The sequence below is a fragment of the Rissa tridactyla genome, chromosome 7, assembly GCF_028500815.1.
Source record: "Rissa tridactyla isolate bRisTri1 chromosome 7, bRisTri1.patW.cur.20221130, whole genome shotgun sequence".
NCBI lineage: Eukaryota > Metazoa > Chordata > Aves > Charadriiformes > Laridae > Rissa > Rissa tridactyla.
In genome coordinates this window covers 11027972-11046512 of record NC_071472.1, presented here as the reverse complement: position 1 = coordinate 11046512, position 18541 = coordinate 11027972, and the positions used below count along the sequence as shown (strand labels likewise).

At 38.6% G+C, this 18541-nt stretch overlaps 1 protein-coding gene across 1 annotated transcript; it reads right to left on the bottom strand.

Annotated features, from left to right (window-relative positions):
• Positions 1-102: 102 nt before the first annotated feature.
• Positions 103-18295, bottom strand: LMLN (leishmanolysin like peptidase). The gene is made up of 17 exons (XM_054209552.1): positions 18155-18295; positions 17719-17816; positions 17588-17618; positions 16785-16867; positions 15968-16085; positions 14974-15152; positions 14211-14316; positions 13861-13955; positions 12912-13029; positions 11520-11627; positions 9786-9862; positions 9031-9141; positions 8164-8296; positions 7423-7582; positions 6543-6673; positions 5590-5800; positions 103-4217 (listed from the first exon to the last, which is right to left on the bottom strand). Exons 1-17 carry the CDS (start codon positions 18293-18295, stop codon positions 4123-4125), a joined length of 1995 nt encoding a protein of 664 aa, XP_054065527.1. The 3' UTR covers positions 103-4122.
• Positions 18296-18541: the final 246 nt, after the last annotated feature.

Sequence of the window (18541 nt, the reverse complement as noted above, 5' to 3'; positions counted from 1 at the left end):
GGACAAGACGACTCAATTTTCTACAGACATTTTATTGATGAACAATTTTTTCTTCTTTTGTATGACATACTTTTTTTTAACACAGTAAAATAAGGAAATTTTTACTCCATAAATAACAAAAATTAGCCCTTATATCTCAATCCAGTCAAAATCTATGTAAAATAGTTTGTTCTATATTTACATTCTGTACCAAAATAGGAAACACATGTTCAAGGTCAGCCAGTTCCCTCACAACAGTTGTTTTATCTCCAAGGTAAGCTTCACATTAAAAAAGGCAATACTTGCACTTTGGAAGTCTGGTAGTGTAAGATCCCATTATTTAATATACAAATAGGCGCAAATCCCGAGGAGCGATACATTCAGCCAAGCGAAAGCTGGTTGTTCAAGCTTGCAGGGCAAAGACCGTGACCTGCTCAGCAGGCTGAAAGTCACACATAGGAAATGTGGGGACAACAGGATGAAAGATATTCAAGCAGAAAGATTTGCAGGACAGGAAGATTTAAAAACTGTCCCTCGCAAGGGAGTGTGGGTATGTCTGCTCTTAAGTGACATCAGTCTTCCTAATTTACTACTGTGTAGCAGAAAGAATGGGCTGCATTGCACTGACAGTCAATTAGTGGGGGTCAAAAATTCTCTTTCAGTAATTAACCTACATCCAAGGCCGTGACAGCCCCCCAAGACTTCAACTCATTTCAAGAGGAACGAATTGCCTGCTTTTCAGTGGAATTTCACTTGCTGCATCCTCCAGCCAAAAGCTATCCTTCCTCCTTGGAATTGTTTGAAACGCTAGAAAAACGTGTTCCTAAAGTATGACTTGCCTCAACTTCTAACTGAAATGCTAGAGACTTGAACTGCCAGGGTAAAAAGAAACCGCAAGATAAATTTACTTCCATAATCAAACATGGAATGTTTTAAAAAGATTAAAACTGCGACATCACATACTGAAAACATTTCTGCTACAGACAAGCTAACTTGTTTATCTCTTAGCACTATTTCCAGGGCTCCCGCTGCCCTGTCTACTCTGGTGAAAACACAAAGGCTTATTTGGGCTATATTTCAAAGTTTTCACACGCAAGAGATGCAGCAGGGTGGACTTGCCACAATATAGTCAGGACACCTAAAGTAGGCACCTGCAAACTTTCTATTTATTTAAAACCAATACCGACTTTTACGGGGGAAACTACACTTAAGGCTACATAACTGATTGGTTTGAGCTACAGTTTTACTGTGTTCTACACTCAAAAATGGCTTATGCTTCCTACTGTGTTTGTTATGCTCTTAAAAACCTGAGACATGTTTTTAGTTAATTCCTCTTAAGATGTGGAAGTTCACAGCAGGTTAGAAGACTCAAACAGAACTGAGGTAGTCAGTTTTACTCAAATACTCTTTTTGACAGCCACCAATTCATTCTCACTTTAAGTTGAACTCGACACATTTCTGGGCAGTTCCAATACGGCTACAGCTGCTACTGCACTGACGGGTCAGAACGTGTTGGATTTTGCTGGCTAAAGTACCTTCCTCCCCTCAACTTCCCAAAGCCACGGCCAGTTCTGCAGTGCACAGCCAGCTGCAGGGCTGCATGTCAAAGAAATTATGACTGAAATCTCAGATTATTAAGGCAGTAATGGTTTTACTTCACTGGGTTCACTGATGCAGGTACTGGTGAATCTGAGGACAAGAGCTCCGACAGGCAGATACATTTTTCCCTGTAGGTACAATGCACTACAGCCTCTTTCTTTATTTAATGCATACAATTCAGAAGTAGGTAAGCATCGACTTTTTAAGCCATCTTTCAGTTAATTCTCTGGTCGAGAGTATAAAAGAAGAAAAGCCCTCAAGACAAACAACTGTGTAGAGAATAAAAATACTCAATTAAATATGACAAAGTTCACACTTACACAGACAGGAGACTAGCATATCAAATACCACACACAATAAATTAACACCAGTAAAAAAGTTTAACAGTTATAAAGTTAACCAGAAAGTTCAGACAGTGCAAATATTTCACAGTAAGAAAAAATAACCAATAATTTCTTTTCAAGTATCAAAAGCATTGTTGTTGAATGATACCATTTAAACTGTATTATTGCACAACAGACAAAAAATACAATATCAACCTCTGGGACCTAAGATGTCTTCTCAAACCTTTATGTTTCTCAAGGAATCAATTTACACCAACTGTTGATTGTGCATATATTAAGATAATTTGCTTATTAATCTGAGTGTTTCTTAATTTGAATTTCTACACATTTAAAGCATTTGATTCCTAATTTATATTGCTTCTCAGAAACACCTACTTAAGGCTAGCCTAGGCCTTGGATAATTCAAAGCAAAATTAACCTGCAGTTAAGAAGGGGAACTAGCCCAGTGCAAGGTACTCTCTCAACTGCGATGCCTTCAGACAGTTGTAGGTTGCAGCTTCCTTGCCTCAGCAGTGTTGTAAGAATTTCTTTAAATAAATAAATAAATAAAAAACCCCAAGTCCAGTAGGCACAAAGATTTTCTTACAATTACAATGGAAGTCCTATTATTAAACAAATTTAGTTGTAGCTAAAGCAATTTTACTCCCTACCCCTTCCATCCCCCTACCCTTCATTTTAGAAAGGGATCTAGTCACTGACAATTCTAACATCACAGCACATTTAAGAAGCAGAGTAACATCACCTTTCTCCCTATATTTGAGTTTTTTAGTGCACTGGGCACATCTGCTCCCTCAAGTTTAACACTTTTCCAAGAATGAAAACTATCCTAACAGGACAGACAATGGATTGCACCACATAAGAGTTTCTTTTACTCTGAACAGGGTTATTTGTAACACATTATATAGAGTCAGAAACAAATAAAAACATCCTTAAGAGTGTCCTATAGAACACCTGTCCTTAGCAAGACAGATTTTGCCCATTTCCTTCCTCTTACATATTCTGTCATTCAAGTGATTAATCTTGCACCAAAGTGCGCCCTCGTGTGGTTCAAACTGTCTGATTCTCTAACTTATTACAAATACTCAAATAATCCATAGTATTTGGATTATCAGCTATATATCCAAGAAAAAATGGAGGGAGAAAAAAAAAAAAAAAAGAAAAAAGACAGTTCAGACTTCTTCACACATTCAGTATAGTTTTTGGTCTAGAGAAGTCAATGTGGTCCTGTAAGATTATAGCTGCCATCGCTACTGCTTTGCCCTTCAAAGTGAGAACAGCTGTGTTTGTGTTCATACTATTTAAAAAAATAATAATGCCATTATTTAAGAAACAAGCCAACAAAATTAAAAGTAATGAGAAAAACTATCCCAATTTTACAGACTGGGTGTCAGTACTGAAATGCATCTGCCTAGCAAATGACTCCGAGAATATTCAAACGTTTCATGTATTGAATTTCACAGTAGAACTGGCACATGCTAAACGAGAATGGGATTTCTAGACAGTTGTCTTGGTTACCAGTCTGAAATTCCACTTTGTGCATGTAGGAAGGTTTAAGTGAACCCCAAGAATTAGCCACTATCCCACAAACTTGTATGAATTCTGAGAAGCCTCAAAGCTGCAGAATCCAGTTGTGGAGACAACTGCCAACCACTGGTCTATCCCACTGAATTATTTCTTCCCCCCATAAGTTGTAAGAATTGACAAAACAAACAATTCCCACACCTGTTTAGGCCTGGTTATTAGTAGTGATAGTAACTGATTTTTACATGGCTTTTGACTAAACCACTGAGGTATATTTCCAGTTTGAGGATGCTTTGCTACCAGTCACACAGATGACATAAAAAAAAACAACCCTCAGTTCTATTACAGAAGAGTTCTTGTTTCAAATCTCAACCAAGTTGCCAGGTAGTCTAATGCAGTTGGCATACGAGATCTTGTTAACGTGTCAAAAAAAATCAAAAGGTTGCAATTCAGGAAAATACTGGCACTTACTGAGATGACAAGGTAAATTTTCCTCCTCTCAAACCCTGGCTGCTTTTGTCAGTACCTCCCTGACTACTGTCTGTACCGATACTTGCCAGGAGAGATGAGGTTCAGCAGAAGACAGCTGCCTGCAGAGGCAAAAACTCAGTGCTCCACAATAAGGAGTGCAACATGATGGTGTATCACCTTGGAACATCTTCTGGACCCATGCTTAACTCTACGCGCAGAGAAATAACCCTGTTAGCAGGGGAATTAAATTAGCCATCAATAGCCAAAGGGTTACAACCAGGCTAGACGAGCAGGAGCATAAGTCTAAAATAAAAAAACAAACACCATAAAGCTTATAAATTTTATATTTAAAGAGAAGATAAAATAACAAAGAGAACACTAGAAAACACCAAAGACCCAAAACACACTTGCAGTAATCTGCACCGATTTATTCTAGCTTTCAAGGCTAGGAATTCAAACCAACCAAATAACGTGATTATTCCCTTTACAGTTAAATAAATTTCTGCATTCCTTCGCTAATAGCAATTAGAAGAACAAATAAGAAATATTTATTGGTATTGCACAAAAAGAGCAGAAGTTCCCTACGTCATGTCTGTGGAGAAGCTAGAGACTCTCAAAAGATTGTTTTATTAATACTTTTCACACACACCCCAAATACATGAATCAGGGAGTTTGTCCATATGGTAGGTAATCACACAGCCACGAGGCTTAAGAAAACCATGGACACTAATGTAAACTTGCACACGTAAAAACAGTTGTGTGTGTGTGTGTATAGATATCTCTCTCTCTCTCTCTCTCTCTCTCTAGATAGAGAATATATATTTCTCTCACACATATATATGTGTGAGAGAAACCCCAAGCACGAATTCAGATGGATGCTAGAAGATGTGAACCTCCTGGGTTACAGCTTTCTCATTCTAAAATCTAACCTATAGGACTCATTCCACCAACCATTGAAATGTTGCCATCTCTGAGACAAAATGAAACTATTTGAAATGGCACACACAAACCCAAGTGCACCTCTTTGAAAAAAAAAAAAAAAGTTGAGTGTGCAGGTAAACTGAACAGGTTTATTTTTTCCTTGAAAATTGCAGTAGAGACAGCAGGTCCAGCAATTAAAGAACTGGATAAGGGCTTAAAAATAAGCCACTAGTGCAAAATACTGTAAAGACTGTTCTCTTTCCTCAAGTGGCTTTTTAGAATGCCATCTCTTCTTACCAAAACATTAACTGGTAGTCAGTGAATTGAGTTTTCCTCCCTCAAAAAGCAAACTGACACCTATCTTTCGTGTTCTGGATTACAGCATTAACATTGTCAACGGGAAGTTACACAAGTGAGAACTCACCGCCGAAGTGATAATTTTGAATGTTATAATGATACAGCCTCCAAAACACAGACCAGATTTTCTGGTAAACTGCTAGGCTAAAGCTAGATTTCTGGGATGATTACCAGAAGGAGACATGACACGAAGTAGTTACATTTCAGACACATTTCTCCTATGTCAGCCACTATCCTGCACGACTGCACAGTAAAAAGCTGGGCACCTTTGCCATCTTCCGTTAACTCCTACACCTAGTTAACTCCTTTCCTGTTCCCCGACAGTCAGAGCTGACACAAACCTTTAGTTTTCAGATGTTTAATATTAAGTTTCACTTCAGCAAATCAGGCAACCTACCGATTGGTGCAGCTCTTGTTAAGTTAGAAGCTGGAGGATCCCGCTCTGGGGGACAGGAGTCGCAGAAGTCCGAACAGGCTGGGCAAATCAGATTCCCAACGTGTATCCAGCCATTCATCTGAATGCTCACAGTTAATACCTGACCTGAGCGGCTGCACAAGTATGCTGTGTCCTTCACCCAAACGTGCAGCCCTTGTGGAGAACAAGAAACCTTAAAATAAAATAAAGACAAGTCTGTATTATGATTTATCAGAAATATGTTTTGGGGTTTAGAGGTTCTTTCAGTAAGTAAATCCTACATGCAGTAAGCAGCCAGTATAGCAGCACACATTAACTGCAAATATTTTAATGCACTCAGAGCAACTATTTGGTCCAGGAATGCTTTAAAGCATTGACTATACTCTTTTTGTGCAATTATGCAGATCATCAATTGAGAACAAGTAAAATTTGGCTTCTGCTAATGACTACTTTTTTTTTAGAGTTGTGCTGTTGTTGAAAGTGAAGACTTTAGTGAGATAGTCCTGAGGAGAAGGAGGATAATGAAAAAATAAGTGACGTGTGCACTGTGCTTTCCACCTTTGAAACATCAGAGTGACTAATTAACATTAAGCTTCAACAACAGAAGATTCTTATATAAGTTTTCCTACTTAGCTGTGGATAAACTGTCACAGGAATAACACAGATGAAGTCCTTAGCAAGCCTGGAAGTAACACACCAGCCATCCCAGTAGCCACACGCTTAACTTGATGCGCGATCTAAACTACAGGCTTATGGTCGGAAGACATTTACTGTCAAAGCATATCATATAGTCTAGTGATTTAAGGCAGAGAAGATCATGCGCAGTGTCCAATGCAAAGTTCTAACAGCTCTAACAAGCAGCCTACATTTTATGGCTGACTTTTTCCTTTGGTGTTATTTAAAAAAATAAAGATAAAAACCCAACACATACTTACCTGGTAACATCCACTACCCCAGTCAGGGTAACTGAGTTTCCTCCTGCACTGTTCCATGACAAAAGCAGACTTCTGAATAAGACATACAGAGTTTGGTCCGTATTTCTCTGCACCGTAGTTTTTGGTAGGATCTAAGGTAGAAAGAATATACTGAATTGCAACTTCCTAGGGGAACAGAAACTTAATATGCTATAATTAGTCAATGTCTCCACACTCAATTCAAGGTTTATTTCTGAAATCTTTCAGACCGTTAATCATTATCAATTTAGGAATTATACTGTCTTGAATATAAAGTGGGAAGAAATCCAAGATTTAAAAAAAAAAAAAAAAAAGCAGCACATTTCATTACAACTATGGGGATATGTTTGTCCCCAGGATGTGATTGCTGACTTGAGCGCAGAGGGTGTTTATTCGTTTATTTTGAGACAACTGCACAGACAGGTAATATCCTACAGCACAGCATTCTGGAGCTCCGCAATATTGGAAGTTCATGTACTACCCTAGGAGACAAGCCCTTTTTCTAGTAATTCGCAAAGCTCCTTGCCTTGAACAAAAATCTACAAAGCTGGGAAGTGGAATTATTTTTCAGAGATTCAAAAAACAACCAATGAACCAACACCCTTCCCTGCCCTTTCTCTTACATTTGCATTACTTAGGGTTAATTTCTGTTCAGCTCTTATGCAATTCTTGTATTAGATGTGAGCATTTGCTTCCTAGGTGTACAAGGTAGTTGTGCTGTGCTTCTCAACCCAGCACAGCTTTTACACAGCTAGTACTGTAAAACTAATTTCACATCCAGTTAGTTTGAATACATAGCAAGCCCATTCCAGATTAGTAAATGTAGTCTCTTAAATACCATACTGAAGTCTTGAAAACTGACCTGGTTGGTTTTCAATTATTCTACAGTCTGAGCTGCGTTGAAATTCACCACTTAAATGCCAACTAAATTCTTGACTAAAGGGACAATAATCAGCAATTTCTACTGAGCCACCATAATAAGGCAATTCTTCTGCTGGTACTCCACTAAGATTGTCAAAATACTGCAAAACAAAAACAAGCAGTGAAGCAGTTTGCGCAAAGCCAAGTGCACAACTGGTTTTTAAATAGAACCAATCACTACAGCTCTAAGAATATCAGCTATTACTACTGAGGAATGCTATTAATGGCAATCCATGAACGAGGTGAGCCAGAAGTATTTAGGAATACTTAAATAATACAGAGATTCACATTTACATGTACCGCTCCCCCACCCCACCCCACCCCCCGCCCCAGCTTTGCAATCAGCATTCTCTGGGATGAAAAAGAACAAATTTCTCTGCGTGCAATGACACGAGGCAGACTGGGTGAAGAAATACATCAAACAAAACATTCTGGGGGACTTGTATTATACAGCAGTGTTTCCAATGGCCAAGTGACATCTTTATTGTTTTACTAAGATCACAAGGCGTTTTTTCAGCCTCCAGACTCCTTATAATAAATTAAGCAGACAATTTTTCACAATATCTACTCTCATCTACTAGTTCAGAAGAAAAAAAATAAAATGCAACCACATATAGTCACCTGGCTGCAAAGCACAAGAACGAAAACACTTAGTTACTAGGTAAAGCAAAATCCATTATACCTGATATTCCTGAGGTAACTGCTTTGGAAACTTCTGCAAGTTGCACACTGCTACTGCTCTTTGGTCCTGTCTGCAGGTTAACTGCAAAGGATTACTCCTCAAAGTGTCGCAGTATGGACTGATTAATTGCCTCCTCAAAAAAAAAAAAAAAAAGTCACATTAGATCACTTTAACTGTTTTTCATAATTTAACTAAGCAGTCTGTCAAGACTGGCTGTTCCCACTCTCCCCCACACTCGGTCAATCACGCAAAGAAGCACCAACTTCTTCTCTGGAGGCTAATTATTCTTATTTGTCTGGTTATGACCTTTCTAATTTAAAGAATATCAAGCTAGCAAACAAAGTTACAATGCACTCATGTATTTAGTTTTAATGACATTGCTTTGTAAACTTTAAAGAAAAAACATACAAGCAAAACAGACCCACTATGCAGCTGTGTCCTAGAAATTTATGAGTATTGTAACAGACAAACAAGGCAGGCTTTGTTTTGAAGATAGCTATCATCTCCTTCTGTTGCTTTAAGTACAATTGAGTAATGCAAAATGATACCGGTTGCATTTCCAATTAAAAGGGACAAAATAAGAAAGCAAACACTTTTAGATTAAGTATTCCCCCCACCCCCCAAAACATAGCCCTCTTACAGCATAAATGCATTCTACACCCTAAGATGTTTGTCTCTGTATTTACTGAGTGGGATTCTTCTGTTCTTAATATATTTGGTGTGCTCCTTCTTAGGTGCATTCCAAAGGTACTTGTTAATCTGTATCTACCTCTATTTGTTTTTACTGAGTTGCATTTGAAGGACAAATGTAAAAATCAAAAAGCATCAGGGTTTCCTCTTAATTTTTTAAAAAGACTGTATTCTTACTTTTGTCTCTTTTGGTCAATCCAGAATTTACAGCTCTTCATTACGAAGTCACAGCCTTTATTGCGTCCCCAATCTAATTTCTCTGCCATGCTGTAATTTGCTTTATACCAGCTGTAAAGGTATTTTGAAATGAGAATATAGTTACTTCAAACATTCGTGTTCTGATTAACAAGACAGCAGTTCAAAGAACTTCATACTATGCCTTAAGGTCTTCAAATGAAGAAAAAGGGAAACTGCATCCCTTTCTGCCTACAAGAAAATATATTACAATTCCACTATTTTTCAAGTCACAATGAACTAAAAGAAAATTTTATTGCTTATTTGTTCAACAGCAATGTGTTGTGATCCGCAAAGGAACGATGCATACAGAAAGATGAAATTTTAGACCATTTTGCTTTTCCTCCATGTATGCTTTCTATAGGCAAGAAGAGCTGAAAAAATAATCGATGTTTACTGCATGCAACTGAGAGAAGACTTACAGTAAGAAAAAAAAAGTAAACAGACATTACAAATAATACTATGCATTGAAAAGCGTGGTTTTTTAAGGCTAGATTAAGAATGTATGGATTTTGAAATATGAAAAGAAAAATTAACATACTAGGTATAACTCCGTGTCTGATGTAATGCTAATTATACCAATTATCTACTGTGTTGCAGACAGATAAGCACAAGTGCATCAATTCCAAATAAAATCAAGTACAATGAAAACCAAACATCAATGAACCAAAAAAACCCCCATTCTTATGAATTCTTACCCTGTGTCTTCCATTAATGCTAAGGTGATCCTGGAAAAGACTCGATTTTGTGTATGGGATCCAGTCATCGCTTCATTCTGAAAGTTACCAGTTACTATTAGCAAGCCATGAAAATCGTTATTGTACGAAAATGCTTCCTATGAAAAAGCATTTTATTTCCAGTCCCTTCTTACTCTTGACAATCAAATCCCAACCTCTCTCACAGAAGGAATCAAAGGTGCGGCCCCCTTCCCTGCTCCACCATACAAACTTCAGAATTTGAGAAGTCAGAAATCTCATTCCAAATTCCAGTGAAACCTTATCACCAACGTGTACTCATTTTCCGTTAGGTAAAATAAAACTCTTCCTTCTTCCAGCATATTTATCACACCCCTTCTTCTGTCTCCTTTTGGTAAGCTGAAAGCCAAGCTCATTTACTTGTCTTATGGAAGACTGATTTTTAATTTACCTGGAATTTCTAGTAGTTCTTTTCAGGAGCAAGGTCCACAGGACACACGTCTAAAGGAGCACAGCACTCCAAAGGAACCTTTATTAGCGTGGAAGTGGAATTTTCCATCTCATTTAAAAATAAATTCACACCATCCTCAAAGAGTGACTCCAGTCACGTTGGAGTTTCCTAATCATCTTATAACTAGCAATTTTAAGACCCATGTCTTTTTTCTACTCATTTTTGTCTGAGAAACTTCAGGCTTACAGCAAAAGTCACTCACCCTTAATTACACAACTCTAGGATTTCTATTACTGAACCTCATCTCATTTCTAGAATTTCTTCAAAACTTATAGTTTTCAAGCCTTCTCTCTCCACTAGTGTACTTAGGTGGAGTTAGCACCAGAAGACTTATTAGCGCCAAATTTGCTATCACTACAATACTCAATGAGAGTTGGACCAAGACCAAAATCAGACCATGTGGGTTATTTTCCAGATAGAAACTTTCTCTGGAAAGGTGTAAAGGAGAAAAGTAATTGTCTCCTTTTTGCTAATCCTATTCAATCCATAGAAGTATCCTCATTCTAATGGCAGTCTTTCCAGTTGGCTTTAAACTACTGTTCCACATCAAAGGTTGCTAAAAAGCAGGAAAAGCTAACAATTTCAGTCTCAAGAAAGATGCATTTTTCAAGATTATTTCCACAAAAAGGTCTCAAAGCATTTCCCTTCTTGTTTACCTCACTGCAGATAACAATGTATCCCTGTACAAAGTGTATCTCTGCCAAAAATATCACACAACACAAAGTTATAAATAAAAATTGGATTAAATGTCAGGAGGAGAGTAAGTGTTTCTTTGGTCGGATGAGGTTCTGGAGTCAAGATGGCAAAAGCTAACCCCAGGGCAAATGAATAAAGATGAGGTCAAGATAATGAATAGACAGAACCATCAAATATTTGATGTATAAGAGGCAGAGGGTGACAAAGTTGAATTGACTCAAAGGAATACACCCTTTCCCCTAAAAAGGGAATATACCTTCTCAAAAGGGTAAATGGCAGACAAAAGTAAGAGACATTTAGTTTTTCAGTAATCAGCTTATCTCACACTCACGCTCTGAGACTTAGCAATAAGGAAAAAAGATACATCTATCTAGAAATTGGACATTTAAGTATTTGTAGTACTGTTTGTGATTTATTTCGCTGAGGTTTGATACACCTGCATTTTCAAGGCTCCAGTAGAAACCACTAAAAACAAAGGCAGGGGAGCAGACATTCCCACATCCCCCTGCATTCCTAATATCAGGACTAACCTCCAACAATCTTTTCTCCCAGTGATTGAGCTCAGTACCCATGCCTCCTTGATTTTCAAGCTCCATTCCCTCCAGAATTGGACAATTAAAATGTTTTCGAGCTTCTTCCTAGAAAGAAAACATTTCAACACAACTCTCAAAATATTGAGATGGATACCCATATGCAGTCCTAATCTTCTAGAATTATCTTTTTTAAGTAATTCAGCATTTATTTTTCTACAATCTTGTTTTCTTCTGAATGCAAAACACTTCTCCTACTCAGAGGCTGACTAAGCCTGCAAGTACCCCCACACAAACCCTAACAATCTGTCTACTTATCTCCTGGAAATAAAAACATGGAAGTTTACAAGAATAAAACAGCAACAGAATTAGCTGAGAACAGCATGTATACACTGAAGACCATGTAAAAAGGCAACAAGAAACCCAAACAATGTAGGAACACCACAATCCTGTTTCTGTCAAACATTTCAGAGAAAAAACACTTTTCTATTAAGAAGCTGAAAGTATCAACTGGTTTTGCATAGGAAAATGTTTTCTGCAAAATATCTGAAAATCTTAAGAGGCATCACAACAATGGTGTGGTCTCGCGGTCAGAAGCCCGGCCTTTGCCATGCAGCACTACCTAGGAGCACCTTTAACACTCTGAACGGTTTGACCAGCACAGCCAATTTTCAAAACAAGGGTAATTAAACCAAGTTTACTCTATATACTGTGTTACAGATTTAAATCAAACAAAAAGATTATTTGTGGCCAAATAGGATTAACACTGTAACTTATTTCCAATCCCTGTTTATTACACTTAAGCATATGTTCTGTCTGGGGCAGGGAGGAGAGTCAGAGGCGTAGGAAGCGATAAAGATTTCCAAGAATACTTGAGGAATTTATTTTTAAACATGACAAAATGTTAACTGCATTATTTTGTAATTGACAGAATTAGAAAAAAAGATAAAAACAATGTTTTTAAAGAAAAAAAGTAGAAAATAGGATGAACTTATAAATTAGAAAAGCAGTGACAACACTATCTCTTAAGGCAACAGGAGTACTCAGTGGCTAAGTCTGTAGGAAAACATCTAAAGAGTAGGATTAAGGTACCTATTCATACCATTTTTGCTTAACCTTTTTATAATTTACTTCCCAGTCCCTTCATTGTCTCTTACTATATCAATTTATTTATTTCATACGATATCAACCATTTTCCACTTTACTTTGGATACACCCTCTCAACTAATCACACCATCCTAACTGCATAGTCTTTGGGTCATGCTTTCAGGAAAAAGGTACTCAATGTTAGGTTATTACTTCTTAAAGAAGAATAAGAAATATTTATGACCTGAGAATGTGACGGCAACCTTGGCATACAAAATGTAAAAGTTTAAGTTAATCCACACTTACAACTACACGAGGTGTTACCAGAAGATACACAGCATGGCGCAGCATTTTGCCACCACGTATGTCCCATAACCTCACTGCTTTATGAACGACTTTATTGCTCCACTGATATAAACCTAGACTGTAAGAAGAACGTTTTGGTTACAAATCTTTCCCACAAATACACGCTACTGTGCAAGGATTTACCTCTGTAAGAAACAGAATCATGAATAATCTCTATACTTACTCTTGCTTTCTGAGGTTTAAGTTTATTAGGCAACATTTCTCCTTTGTAAGATATGCATTTATTATATACACAACTCCAATTTAATAAGCCAGAGTATTAAAAAGATGCCTATAGGCTCAAGACATATTTTGTACAGTTACCAAAAGTGTAAGGAATGAAATAAAAATCCTCAGAATTGCTATTATAAAAAGAATGGTGAACAAACCCAAAAGCTCTCTACCCTTCCACCTCCAAAAAAGCCCTTGAAGAACACTTTTACAATATCAACTAAATGAAGAAAAAAAAAACAAAGCAAACTGTTTCAATAACAAGTCAGAAAAATCACGCAGCAGACTACACACTTTTCCAGTTCTGCATAACCATAAACCTTGAATTATATATCTTAAAAACGAACAGCACTGACTACAGAAAATACCAGGCCCAATTTAGTCAGATGTTCAGCAAAAATTGAAATTTAAGCATGGGTAATTTTAATGCTTAACTTCAAGCCTCCTGATAAATGAAATCCTGTCTTAGTTTGTAATATACGTGGATAATATAGGTGCTTAATGCCAACGTAAAGAAAGACTAAGAAAACGCCACACACCAATGTTTCAACATAATAAAGGCAAAGCATTCTAATAATGGAATCAAGATGGATTTTCAACAGGCAAGAATACATCCTAAAAAGGCAAGGTGAAAACATCCTTCAATGGAAGTACTGAGAGGGACAAAAAAATAAAATACCTTTCATTAAAAGGAGGGAGTCCATCTGCATATCTTGTAGTCAAAGGTTTTCCGTCATCATCACGGTAAAATGCAAACAGTCCAGCAGAGAAACCCTTCAAGTTAAAAACCAAGCACACTGAAACCTTTGCTGAGACATTCACATACAAAGTCAAATGCCACGAAAGAGTTACCACTCCTGCAGCAAACACTCTGGAAGTACCGCACTTCAAGGCAATTATCATACAAATTGAAGAAGGCAAAGCAAGAGATTACATCCACCAAACATCCTTCTCTAGGAACAAGCTGGAGGTATGTGAGGAAGCAGGCACAAATTTCAGGGAAAAGCATTTTATAACATCAACCCTTACCAGTGCATGGATAATCTCATGTTTCACTGTAGACAACATGCCAACGAATTCCTGAGCTTGCGTTGAAATCATATTTGGACACAAGTTCGCATATCCTGCTATTGGCCTGGAAGAGAGTTTTAAAATTAAGTTGTTTTCAGTAAAACACTAGCAAATTCAAATTATATTCGCTTGAAGAGGCAGAATATTTAAAAGAAAACAGATACTAATGTAAAAAAAAGTTTTTCCAAACAACTTCCCCAGTCACTACTGACTAGTCTGTTAATAATACAGTTACTAGTTTACTGTTGAAATAAGGAGGGATGGAATGGGATCAATCTCTATATTCAGTATTCTGCACAAGTGTTAGTGACAACAGTATAGGAGATCTGAATTTTAGGTAAGATATTACAGAGGTACAAAGTGCCTGTTACAATGACTACAACCAACTAGAAACAAAAGCCGCTTAAGTAGGGCCTATTTGCAATCTTCTTTAAATTTGTGAAAGTATCACATTTACTTCAACAGAAGCAGGATCTTGAGAGAAAGTTTAGGCAATAACAGTGGAGGATTAGCTTTGACTTAAATGCCTCAGCTTTGCAAGTTAAGCACTATTTGATTGTTATGTGGTTTTACATGAAGGTAGTGCTTGTCTTTATTTCAATAATGACTTCTACTTTGCTATACTATACAACACAGGCAAACAATTATACTCCACATACGAACAATTTAAAAACCTGAAAGTTTAATTAAAAAAAGAGCTTGTACCAGAGCAAATACTTGCCTGTCCATTTCAGCTTCCAGTTGGCAGTAGGCTGCATATGCGATGATATTTTCATGGCCACACCTTTCAGTAGTGAGAGCACTAACGTAAAGTACAAAGTCAGCATCTCGAACCCCTTCTTGGTCAGGTGTACCCGTGGGTCTGCAGTGCCATTCACTCCCATTGCACACCCTGCATTGCTTTGACAATGTTCAAATGGAACAATTAAAATACATTAGGTATGACAGAAATTTTGCATGACAAAATTCAACTAGCCTGAAGCCAACAATAAATCCCACTGCAAGACAGCAGAAGATGAGAAAACTTCCTATGAAGACAGTAAACAAGATCAGGCCCAAGGAATAACTTTCAAACGACTAGCTCTTTTGATTTATCAGACACTAGGAATATGGCAGCTTTTGAAAAAAAAGCGCCTGCCAAGCTAGATATCCCAAAATTAGCACCCTTTATTTCCTACAACATAAAAAAAAATTGGCTCACAGAAATAGTATACATAAGTAGCAAATGCATTTCACATGTGATCTTGTATGTTTTGAATACTGTAGTTGAAACTTGAAGCTAAGAGAAAGAAAGAAATCTAGTGATCACATACTACAGTTTAATCAAACATTCATGCAAGGAAACAAGTCAGAAGCATTTCCTGCACCGTGTTCCTGGTTCAGTGAATAACCTCTTCAAAAAATATCAACATGTATCATTAATTCTGTGAAAATCTGATTCATTGACCATGGAAAATAATTAATTGATTAGTTGCAATTTAACAAGCTTTGAATCTCATCCTCTTTGTACAGTTCATTATAACACAGGCTCAGAGAACAGTAAATGGTCCACTTTTATTTAACTTTTGGTTCAACCACTAAAGTTGCTCTATTCTGTCACTCAAACTTAGCGATCTCCTGCAAACAGGTCACTGTTAGCAATATTAACTTTTTTAGTAATTTCTACATACAATAATACTTCAAAGGTTAAGAAGCACCTGGATGGCTTAGCTTACCTGGAGGTGTTTCTCAGGAACTATAACTGGCCCACATCTTGTATGCTGTGCGCAGGCTCCTAGGCAGTATCTGTGAGGGTCAGCTTTCCTCCTCAAATATTGGTTTGTCGCACACTGCCTTCAATCAAACATGAAAGACAGTCAGCACTGGTTTATAATCAAAAAGAAACTGTAGAATAGTCTTACAGCACCCAACAACACTATAATAGAGGTATTTAATGTAACTTCCACAGTGAGAATTGTTAGTTACCCTGCTCTGGAAGATCTAATGCTTTCAGTTGCTAATGGAGTATCCACAGGTTCAAAGAGAGATTACAAACAGGTTCATAGATAGGAGTACATGTAAAAGAAAACAGGCAGCATAGAATCATAGAATTGTCTAGGTTGGAAGGGACCTTTAAGATCATTGAGTCCACCCATTAACCACCAAACCATGTCCCTCAGCACCACATCTACACATCTTTTAAATACCTCCAGGGATGGCGATTCCACCACTTCCCTGGGCAGCCTGTTCCAATCTTTGATAACCCTTTCTGTGAAGAAACTTTTCCTAATATCCATCCTAAGCCTAAAGGTTTCCTAATATCCATCCTAAACCTTAGGATGCCTAAATAAAGGGCACGTGTACCCTTTAACATGTGTTGATCATGGAAGGTCAGCAGATTTGTATATTCTCCCTAAATAACATCTGCTACCAGCACTGGGACAGATGGCTCACTGGTCCGATTCAGGAGAGCATTTTTTACATCTTAGAGTCTATACAACACAATGTTAAACATCAAATATAACAAGCGATTTTCAACAAACTTTCACATACCTGCTTAGTAATATAGTACCCGAGGATTTGCGCACTTGAAATGTCTTCTCCAAATAAGATATAGCTTGTGGAAAAAGTTTGTTCTAAATAGAACAAAAATAAAAGTCACCCAGTAGCAGCGCGGACATAACTCACCTCACAAGCATTAACTACCAAGTTACATGAAACTTGCCAGATGCTGTGGTATAGCAGAATAGCTGAAATATAGACTTCCTAAGAAGTTTAATTGTTATCAATATATCTTAGAAAGATTTTGTTTCAATATTCCCAAATATTTTTTTCAATATTCCCTTATTTTGTTATCGGAATAACAAAACGAGAAGTACTAATTTGAATGTACAGCTTCAAAGAGGCTGAATTCATTTCAGCCCTGAACTTACTGGTCACTGGGAACAAACAGTCCATGAGAAATTTCTAGGAGCTCCTCTCTCTCTGCAATCCTCAACCCTGATTGCTGCACTCTTTTACTCCTTACTTGCACAGTATCTCAAAAGAAGCCACGAGAGATATTTGAAGTATTCTTTCTGGTGCCAAAAAACCTTTAAAAACTATATACATATTGCTCACTGAAACCTCTGCACATTGGGATACAGCAAGCACCTACCAAACAATGTTAATCAGAACACTGGAAGTATTTGGTACGGAGGCATAATCTGTACACAAAGCCTTGGTTTCCCTGGCTAGAGGATACGAATTGGCTGGTATTCAAAGCCTTTAATTAAAGGCTTTGGACTGGCAAAGCCTTAACTTCATCCACATAATAAGATATGTACAAATAAAAGAGAGAAGCAAATATGACATACCTTTATAAGGTGCCTTTTCTCAGGTAGCAAACTGTATTTAAAACAAAAGAAAACGTTTGAACAAGCTGTAGTTAATAGGAAATTCATTCTCAGATACGAAGAGAAAGAAAAACGCACAACATCATACTCACTCCTCAACACTTCTGTCGTATATAATCTTGATTCTTAGCTGTTGATCCACATTTCTCTTCAAGACATGATTTTCCTTAAGAGGAACTCGATAGACAACCTGGCAGGGAGACGAACAAGCTGCTGGATGAGGCAGCTCACCCAGACAGCCGCGACAACCAGCGCTCCCAGGCCCTTCGCTGCTTTTCGTTTAGAGGAGCCGCTTTTTGTCTGTTTTTCAAGCAAAAACCCTTCCCGCCCTTCTCCTCGCGCCCTGCCGCGCCGGTCAGCCACTAAACACCCGCTGAGGAGGGAGGGGGACACCCCGCACGCCTCGGCCCGGGGCAGCCGTGAGGGGACAGACCGGGGCTCCCCTCACAACGCGAGCGGGAAACGGAGGACCCCTCGCCCCTCACCCCTCACCCCCCGCCGCCTAAGGGGCTCCCGCGGCGGCCCCACCTCCTCGCCGCTGGGCACGCGGTGGTGACAAGAGGAAGAAGAGGAGGGAGAAAGAAGCAGCAGCGCGGCGGCAAAAGCAGCGAGCAGCGGCCGGTAACGGCAGTAGGGCCAGGGGCGCCCGCCGCCCGGCTCGACGGCCATCTTCGACTGCCTTTCCGCCGCGTCGCCATGGAGGCAGCGCCCTCGGCAGCGGCCCCAGCCAATGGGCGAGCGGGGAAGGGTGGGGCGGAGGCGGCGGGAACTCTTGATTGGGCGCGGCTCGCGGCGGAGCGGGGCCGGGCGGGAGCGCCGCAGTGCAATGCGGCGACAGGCAGGGGAGCGCGGCGACATACGGCGACAGGGGCTGGAAGGGACCTTAAAGGTCATGTAGTTCCACCCCCCTGCCCT

What these genes read in the sequence shown, in the direction of transcription:
- LMLN (XM_054209552.1), bottom strand. Translation starts at nt 18,295, where the DNA reads ATGGCCGTCGAGCCGGGCGGCGGGCGCCCCTGGCCCTACTGCCGTTAC. An exon ending in TACGACAGAAGTGTTGAGGA is followed by an intron (nt 17,619 to 17,718) that starts GTGAGTATGATG and finishes TTTTAAATACAG; the next exon opens with TTTGCTACCTGAGAAAAGGC. An exon ending in TGGTAACACCTCGTGTAGTT is followed by an intron (nt 11,628 to 12,911) that starts GTAAGTGTGGAT and finishes TTTTCTTTCTAG; the next exon opens with GAAGAAGCTCGAAAACATTT.